The sequence below is a fragment of the Symphodus melops genome (assembly GCF_947650265.1).
Source record: "Symphodus melops genome assembly, chromosome: 8".
In the NCBI taxonomy this organism is placed as follows: Eukaryota; Metazoa; Chordata; class Actinopteri; order Labriformes; family Labridae; genus Symphodus; species Symphodus melops.
Genome location: NC_136698.1, coordinates 8951716 through 8961052, shown reverse-complemented (window position 1 = coordinate 8961052; position 9337 = coordinate 8951716). Strand labels below are relative to the sequence as shown.

The following is a 9337-nucleotide window of genomic DNA, read 5'->3' as shown; positions in this document are numbered from 1 at the left end:
TTCAATTTGACATAAAATGTTGCACATTTTTATTTGCAAGTTATTTGCTGCTCGTTTACATAAATGAAGCTTTTTCTTACAATTTATTTACAAACAAACATAGTTTTATTTCAGTCTTTCTACACACAAATGCTGGTTAATGTGTAAGAATAACCTTGGAATATGAATTAGAGAGATTTTACATGTCATTCTGAGTGTAGCCTTCAAATGTATGCCAACTTTAAAACGTCTCGTGTAGTCAGTGAATAAAAAACGTTACGCTTTACATCACATAATTACGAATGTTAATTGGCACACCGTCGCAGGTGTATTCAATTACGTTTACTGATTAGACCAACAGTAACCAACAGTTATCTGGGGGTAAGAAAAACCCTCACAGTTTCATTCGTGTTTGTTCTGTTAGAGACTTATTACTTCATCCCTGGATGAATAAGCATACACTAGGCAAATCTAGTTTATGCTTCCGCGTGTTCTCACAAATTCATCTTTATTTACAGTCTGTTTGCAGTGCTGAGAAATGGAACTGCTTAAATTAGACTATAGTCATCATGCAGGTCTGCAGGAGAGCTTTAGTGTGACATCACAAGGTGTAGGAGTTTAGTTTAATGTTAAGATATTTTACATTAAGTATTGTATTTTACATCTACTTTTTGCTCAAATATAACCTGTAACAGAGACTTCCCACACATCTTCTTCATAGCATCCACGCTGTTGTTACATTTTCCCCCTTTCCGGTCTCGTATTACGTGAACACCTTGAACCTTGAAACTGTGACATTCAGAGGAGCACATGAATGAAGCATAACACTTAAACATATTATTTAAGTTACATAATCCCTCTTTCCCTTTGTCTTTTATTAATTAACAAGACAAGAAAGTTTCACAAACAAGTTTAAATAGAACACAGTTTATTCACACTTGGTATTTTACAGGATACAACCAGTGCACGCATTGGTCGGGCCTCTGGAGCAGGTTTTGGGGATAAATGAAGCGGTTGGTGCTGAATGGGAAAAGTCCTGCTGCTTAAAGGTAGGGTTGGTCTGTGGAGAGAGAAGGCTCCTTATACACAGCACCCGGGGTCACTGGAGGCTTTGAGACTTCAGCTACTTGACTAGAAGAAAAAAGATAATATATTTCAGGAAATTTATGCAGCAATTCTATCAATCTTCAAAACGTATCTTCTCAGTTATCATGGGCTTTAAAGATGGCAAATACTTTAGCTCTAATGTTTTCCATGTAAGCATGCTGGTTTAACTTCTAAACATCTTCAGCTGATCATACAACAGATTTCTTCTGTGCTGCCAAAATGTGCAGACATCTCTCAGACCTTTGTAGTAAGACTTGACATTGTTTCCCAAAAGTTGATTTAGCAAGAGTGCTTGTGAAGGGAAAAATGTGAATAATCCTGCCAGGTTGATCAGGTCTGCTTGTTATCTTAATTCCCCTTTGTTAAGATGTGTGCTATGAACATTGTAATAAAACCCTCATCTGGTTCAAACATAGACTACCAGCACAGATCTACTTACCTGCCAGCTGTGAGAGCCTTCTGTGAGGACATGACGACAGTAGCGGGTACAGACTCTCTCCGTCCATCTCTGGTGAAGTAGTAGTTGCTGGCATACTTGTGGCTCGGTCCTACGGGTAGTTTGGGTGGTGGCTGTGTCCTAGAGAAAAAGCATTGCACACAAAATGTACCTGTGCATCTTAAAGTTGTCCACAGGGAATATTTTAAACAAATAACACAAGTTAAAGTGGTATACTTGTGGAAGTGAATAGCTCGTGTCTGAATTAGTTTCCCTTCTCTTGAGGGGCACACATTCAGTGCCAGAAGAACAGGCCAGTTCAGGGATGATCTTACATTGGAAATGAAATCTTTCAGTAGATAACATGACTCCTTCAGTAGTATTTATAGTTTTTTTAATGACAGATGCAGCTTATTACATTTAAGTAAAACTAGAGAAAAGCTGCCCATCGTCCACCCTACTGTGAAGCTGCTGAATCAAACATCACCACCACTGTGACAATCAGACTGACCTTATATTGAGTTTGTGATATTATCAAAGTGATATCAGCTAACTGTAAGAGAGTCATTCACAGAGTAACTTTATTAACTTACCTTTTTGCAACCTCCTGATATCTCAGCTGCAGCTTGGCTTGCAGGTCATGCTGAAAAGTAAAACCACGAGTAAATTAACATGATACACTGTAACTAATGAAAACAGATTCTAACAAAACTACTAACCTTTTCCAATATATGCAGCCAGCTATCTTAAACTAGCCCAGCTCACTGGCTTCTTCATACTACTTCAGTGCTAATCTGACATGCTAGCTGCTCGGTATCATCCAGAGATGAACTAGTAAGTCTCTAACAGGACAGACAGAGATGAATCTGGAAAGGTTTTTCTTACCCCAGATAATAAATTACGGAGCCTCTGGATGAGTTTAGTAGCAGTCGCCATGATTGCTGTTGTGAAGGACACGGAGTTTCTTCTTCTATTATATTAAATAAAGTATTTGGTCGGTCTGCTGCCACCTTGTGGTCTGGATGTAAAACTGCAGCTTTACTACTCAATTACTCTTACTGTATACGGTAACTGAATCATTACTAAATTATAATAATAAAGTAAATCAGCAAATATTTCAAGCCATTATGCAGATAAAACATCAATTAATGAGGGATTTCATACTTTTAGTTTCGTATTATTTCTAAATATTCAGCAAATTGTCTTAATAAAGTTATAGAGAAAATAAAATAAATGTTCACATTACAATGAACTGAGATAGAAATGCAATGCACAATACATCTTTTTACATTAAGTATTATCCGTCCTTTTATAGCTTTCAAATTAGTGAGAGATTTTGTAAACATGCTTGATTTGTTACAGCTGACATACTTTCCCTCACCAGAGCTGTGGCAGAGCACTGAGCTTAGCAATGATGAATTATATAAGCATTAAGCAACAGTGTGAGTCAGACACAGGATGAGTCAAAGAGAAATACAAATTTTATTTGTTGCACAAGAAAACACAGTACAGGGCGACCGCGCCGGTATACCATGCATCAAGTATTACAGATGTGTGCTTGTCTTCATGCAGCATGCACTGAACAGAGGAGTAAACAGGAGAACACGTGCACATGTACTACGGTTTATCCTGCCCGTTTGTTCTGAAGAGTAAGTTTAACACAAGCTGAGAATCTTTGCTGAACTCCGACAGCCGACGCTTTTTCTTTACACTCAGTCACTTCACTGTGAGATGTTACAGAGGCAGCACAGACTTCCACTAAGAAAAAAAATCAACCAGGCATCAGCTACAATTACATTCAAATAAGAAACCAGGTGTTTATGCTATGTAAAGATGAATCCCATTTAGAATTTTCGAAGCAAAGTTTCAGAGATGAATACTTGAACTATAAAGCCTTTTGAAAATACTGAGTACTCACTCTGTGCAAATTGGACTTAATTGTGTAAATGGTGTTGAATTGGCAGTTATAGTTTGATTTTATCTTGTTGTGTTACATAAGCACATAGTCGTAGTAAATCATCCCTCTGCAGCATTACTTCCCTGTATGACATCTTTTTTAAATGTGCAAATGTACAAACTCTGTTCCCCATGTCTCATTTCAGCCCTTCGCCCAGTTATAAAACTGTTTCTCCGTGAACTGAAATCTACAAAAGCAGACCTGACAGGTTAATTAAATGCATTTAAATCACTAAAAGCTTCCCAGCTTAGAGCTAAATTACTCTTACTCTTTATGAACAGATTCAAAAGAACAAAACAAAAAAGAAAACAGGATCACTTCTGAGTGTGCTTTTCTTCAATGGTATCAAAGAGAGTAGTTTCATCATATACAGCCACAGGATGAACACTGTCTATACAGTACATAGCATGTCTATTCATTGTAAACAATTTTACATGACAGCATCCCATGAGGACATCAGCATGAGATAGAGGGGTTTTTTTTTGTGAAAGGAGGACTTTAATTATGGAGCTTTAGAAACACAAGACTCAACAGAAAGTGTGTACAAAATCCAGCAACAGCTACGATCAAATCAGACTTCAAACCTCTGCGGTGGTAAAAAGTGAATAACGTCTGCACTGGATGTCAAATACTGGTCAGAATCTCAACAGATATTTCCCTCCTCACTGGCTTCCTCAAATCCTCATGCCTCAGTTGTTACTGTGCACTCTGTCCTTGAACACATTAAGAGTTGTACACGCAACTTGTTATCAAAATATAGTACATCGATATTTGTACGATACAAAGACATCAAACATTTGTTCAAAGAAGCCCTGGGTTTGGATTCAATGGAAGGGTTTCCCTCTGCCAATTTTAGTTCACTTTAAACAGTCACCTACAAAAATACATGTCAAAATACATTAGTGCACTTTTCCCTTTGATGTAAACATCACTAAAGTAAGAATACATTTTTATGCATGGCATCTCCTGCATGCTCATGAAAAAAAAAAAAAAAGACATAAGCTACAGTTTCAGAAAAATACTCCAAAAATATACAAGGATCAAATACATTTCCAGGTACAAAATGTCTTGTAAGTTTAGACCAACAAATAAATACCAAAAGGTTTTTAACAAAAATGATTCCCTCCATGCTCAGAAGACATAAGACTTTGATTTTGGCCGCTCAGTGTTTTGCATGCTTTGAGTACGACGTTTTCACAGCGAGAGGAAAAGCCTTAATGATGCGTCGTTTGCAGATGTGAGCAGGTGTTCAGTAATCAAAACATTTTTCAGTGTGTGGTATTAGAAAGTTTGTTATTGAATAGCCACAAAGCAGAGTGGTATGTTGTGCAATCATCCAGAGCTTCATTTTCAGTACATGTTGTCAAGAACGCAATAAAAAACCAACACAGAAACCTGTTCATTCTGAGATTACAAGACAAAAACATGAATAAAATTGACGTCAAAGATATGGCTTTGAGGACACTGCACTGACAGCATGGCACATAATAAATACCCTTTTAATAAGTCAGCGTCATCAAGTGTTTACATCAACTTTAAAGTTCGACTTTGGATTCAAACTGCAAGAAAAATGATCAATGAGTCAGTGGAAGTACTTTAATTTGTCAAGAGAAACATCAGCCACACTAAGCTTTCCATGCAGCACAGCCTCCGTCCCTACTCGTGTTTGTTTTATAACCAATGGTTAACCAGTCAAAAAGTAAGAATGGAGGATTTCAGGCATGCGAAGCGTCACGGTTTAAAGCAATATTTAAACGTGAGCCTTATTCTCCAGCATGCAAAGTAGTGACTGGTAACTTTTGTGTTTTCCTTGTACGATTGAGTGCCAACACAAGACAGCAGATACCGAGAGTTGAAGTTCTATACGACAGTCTAAGCCTGGCTGATCAGAAAATGAAGCAGTAATCATGTTGCTCACAGTGTGAACCAAAAGCCATTCTTGCTTTTTTTTTTTTTTTTTTTTTTTCTTTTCTGAGAAATAAATAAATGCGGTAAAACATCATTGGAAGCTGTGTTGATAATGTAAAGAAGAAAAGAAATATAAACACAAATTCAGATTCAGAAATGACTTCTTGTACCTTTTGGTCCTTCAACAACGACACCCAACGTTAGCAAATATCAAATTCTGTACTGCAGCAATTCTTTAAAAAATAGACGTTTATAAAAAAAAAAAAATCCCAGTCCAGTCCAAAGACATAAAAACACCATTTGTACAGTATGGATACAAAATGTTGAGCCTTGACTATACAACCACTGTTAACTTTCCTCTCTCCCTTTAATGACTCATCATCGTTCACAAATGTAATAAATAACACTTGATAGTCTGCAATGCCTCGAGGCTAATATTTACAATTACAAAATTCAAGTAAAAACTTCCTCCACTCTCTGTCAGCATGACAACTTTGTTCACAAGTTCACCACTTTTCTAAACACTTGAAAGAACGATATGGTCAGTTGAAATGAGCGCTGTGATGTCACTTCTTCGGAGGCCCTTTTTTATCAGTCTCGTCTCTGCCCTCTGATGAGGGTCCGATCTGAGGACCTGATGAGGAGGAGGTCTCTGCTGCCTGTCTGCAGCTGTTCTCAGCAGGAGGACGTCCCACCTGCTGAGGCTGAGATGAAGAGATTCCCACCTCCAGCTCCGGTTTCTCGTTGGTCCCCTCTCCATCTGAACACGGCTCCCACTCGTCCTGCCCCTCGCTCTCCGTCGAGCCCTGCACGGCGATCTGAGGTACCAGTGTGAACCTCCTCACTATAGGCACCTCCAGCTCCACCTCCTCACTGGTTTGGGGTCCGGTGAGGATCCAGGCCATCTTCTGCTGCTGTGTTTGATTTCCTGGAGATGTTGTCACGGTGACTGTGGTGCTGCTTTTCTCTTCCGGCTCGTCGAAGCTCACTTCCTGCACCGCCTCCTGTTTCTTAAAGGAGTCTCGCCGCTCTGATAGGTTGAGTTTCCGCATCACAACCAGCTGCTCGGACCGCTCAACCCTCTGGCTGCCCATGTATCCTCCGATGTAGGAGCCTCCACAGGCGCCCTCTGCCTCGGAGTCGCCCAGCAGCTCTGTCTCACCGTAAAACGGCACTTCCAGTGTGTGCCTGCGGGGTGCATACGACTTCTTCTCAGCGTGGTACACACCCGAGAGCTTCTCAGCTGACTGTACCCTCTTCAGCAAGGGAGATCGAGGCGGCTCCGCGCTTCGTGGCCGGACAATGTGTCTGACGATGGTGGGTGGGGACAGAGTTTTACCGTGGTATGCGTGAAGGGTTTTTGCAAAACCTGAGAGTGGCGAGGGAGATCGCTGCGGAGAAAGAGGCTGGGTGGAAGACGAGGAGTTGCAGGCCAGGGGTGAAGGGGGGATGTTGCTGGTTGACTTCCGGCGGCCTACCTTTGAGTAGCGCTGCGTGCTGAGTTTAGAGCCCAGGCCGTGCAGAGAGCTGGGCCGGATGTGTGCAGCTGGGGAACTGGGAGAGCTGGAGCAGGGAGACGTGCTCTGAGGTGAATTATTTTCTGGGAATCAGAGGTGAAAACGGATTCAGACACTGCAAACACGGTTAAGTTCAAACTTTCTTACATTGTTGCTTACAGCTCCCTCTCTTAAAGATGCTCATCATAGACCCACACAACATCTTAATGGAACAATAAAGTGTGTACATAGGCCACTGTCCAAGCGAACTACATCCTCTCCTGTCAAGACAAACTGAGCTCACCAAAGGTCTGATGGTCCGGTGCAGGGCTTCGGCATGGAGTGGAGGGGCCCGGGGAGAGGCTGTGTGTCGGGGAGCCTGGAAGGCTCTCACTGGAGGAAACAGAGTGGTGGAGTCCTGAGGAGAAGCTGCGGCTGCTGTGGATCACCGTGCTCTGCTTCGACAGCTTTTTCAAGATGCTTCGTCGCCTAGAAGATAAATGAGTCCGATGTAGGACACCAGGGTTTACGTTACACAGCAGAACCTGCGGCTGTCCAGCAGGAAAAAAAAAAAAAAAAAAAAAGATACCAACAGCCAAGATAACTGGCAGGAAACATGCCAAATAAACAACAAAGTGACCTGTATTAGATAACTAATCACAACTGATAAGATCCACCAATCTGAACCACGCAGCGCTCTCTCTCATCACCATATATATTCTGTAGCTACATCATACTGAAAAGGAAAAAAATATGAAAGGCAGGGTTGGTGATTTTTAAAAACTGACTTTAAAAGTAGCATCCTCTCCGTTCTCAGTATTCACCCACCTCCTCCCCTCTGTGCTCCCTCTAAAGCCACGCCCCTCACTTACACGCAGCAGCACCATTGACCCAGAAGCAGATTTCAGCTCATTCTTTGATTGTGGGCTCGTGCATGCATGGGGTAGAGAGGCTTGATTGGTTTATAAAACGTGGTCGAGTGTTTTACGTCTTTACAGCTGCTACAGATGACAGATTTTTTTTGTTTATTTTTCAGAGCACATGAATTATTAGTCACTATCAGGACATAAAGACAATTTCAACCTACATATTAAAAAGTGTGGAGATCTCTGGCGAAAATTACCTACCCTGCCTTTAACCCATCCAATAGACATACTGCATAGTATGAGCATACTGTGAGTATGTCTATGGTACATCACAGGAGGCAGAGCACTGACATCTGCAGGTTTGTTTCCAACTTCTTAAAGTAAACAAATAAGAGGAAAGGTGTAGAGCAGAGGCTGAGACGCAGCACAACCTCGGATCCTCACCTGTCATAATTATCTCTCCTCTTGCTCTTTTTGCTGCGCCGCGCCATCTTGCCTTTGTGTTTGGTCTTTCGAGCTGGACCTACTTTGATTGACGTGTTCTCAAGCGCGATTGTCTGCAGCGCCACCTTGCCGCCACTCTGCACATGTCATAGAGAGCAAAGAAGAGTCCATCGTTCAGGAGTCATCAAAACTTGAACAGAATATCAGACGGAGGGATGAAGTCTCACAGCAATCACTGTGGGGGTTTTATTGTTTTTCTTACCTTCAGTAGCAGTTCTAACACCTCAGTGTGGACCAAGCCTTGGACAGACTCTCCGTTCACGTGGGTGATGAGGTCTCCAGTGCAGAGGCCGGCCTGGTGGGCCGGGCTGCCCTCCTCCACACTCTGTTCAAACAGCCACACAGTGAGTGTACGGAGAGGCGATCATTTGAGCATTACATAAGCACATTTATACCCTGTTCTTTGGTTTGTTGTCATGAGAGTGAGGTCATTCACTACATACGGACACATGGTATTTAAAACACAAGCGGACACATGAAAGCTGAAGTTTGTTTTGTGACACCCACCGACACCATGTGATGCACTGTGTAGACGTCGCTGTCGCCCATGTAGACCCGGATGGCCTGCAGGGTGAAGCCGTACTTCTTTCCAGAAGTGTGGATGACAATAGGAGGCTTGTTGCTGCCGGGGCTGAGTGACAGGTCTCGGTTGGGGGAGGAGTCACGGGACGAAGGGTTGGAAGAGAGAGAGCGAGGGGAGATCGGGCTGGGCTGAAGTCCACCTGGTGAGTCATCTGGAAGAAAAAAAACAAACATTTTCCTTGAGTGCCAACAGAACAGGGCAACCTGCCTCGGATCAAAACAGTCATGTTATTATTGTGTCAGGGCCAAACAATAGAAGCCTTATACCTGTCGTGATGATTAGAGACAGAGCTGAGACAGAGGCAGACTTAGGGACCTTCCCTCCACAGGGAAGCCTCTGTCTGTCTGGTGTCTCCAGCTGATTACCGAAGCGTCGAGGGGCGGCCGGTTCTTTGGGGGAGGAGTGTTTGGCCCCAGTGCTGTTGCTGCGAATCCTGATCCTCCGAAGGTTTGACACAACCACCTCAGCTGTTAGAAACACGGGTCATAGGGTGAACAAAAG

At 42.2% G+C, this 9337-nt stretch overlaps 2 protein-coding genes across 5 annotated transcripts in view; both read right to left on the bottom strand.

Annotated features, from left to right (window-relative positions):
• Window positions 1-890: 890 nt before the first annotated feature.
• ndufa7 (NADH:ubiquinone oxidoreductase subunit A7) lies at window positions 891-2528 on the bottom strand. Its single transcript, XM_079350931.1, has 4 exons — window positions 2408-2528; window positions 2116-2165; window positions 1526-1663; window positions 891-1110 (listed from the first exon to the last, which is right to left on the bottom strand). The coding sequence occupies exons 1-4, from the start codon at window positions 2456-2458 to the stop codon at window positions 1023-1025; spliced, it is 327 nt and encodes a 108-aa protein (XP_079207057.1). The 5' UTR covers window positions 2459-2528; the 3' UTR covers window positions 891-1022.
• A 453-nt stretch (window positions 2529-2981) lies between these two features.
• The window catches only part of mast3b (microtubule associated serine/threonine kinase 3b), a 30890-nt gene continuing 24534 nt past the window's right edge, over window positions 2982-9337 (bottom strand). For all 4 annotated transcript variants that reach the window (XM_079350306.1, XM_079350307.1, XM_079350308.1 and 1 more), the window contains 6 exons: window positions 9103-9303; window positions 8761-8987; window positions 8456-8578; window positions 8194-8330; window positions 7188-7372; window positions 2982-6987 (listed from right to left, as the gene is read on the bottom strand). In XM_079350306.1, the coding sequence (XP_079206432.1) occupies window positions 5954-6987; window positions 7188-7372; window positions 8194-8330; window positions 8456-8578; window positions 8761-8987; window positions 9103-9303 (1907 nt within the window). In that variant the 3' untranslated portion in view covers window positions 2982-5953. The remainder of the gene's footprint in view (window positions 6988-7187; window positions 7373-8193; window positions 8331-8455; window positions 8579-8760; window positions 8988-9102; window positions 9304-9337) is intronic.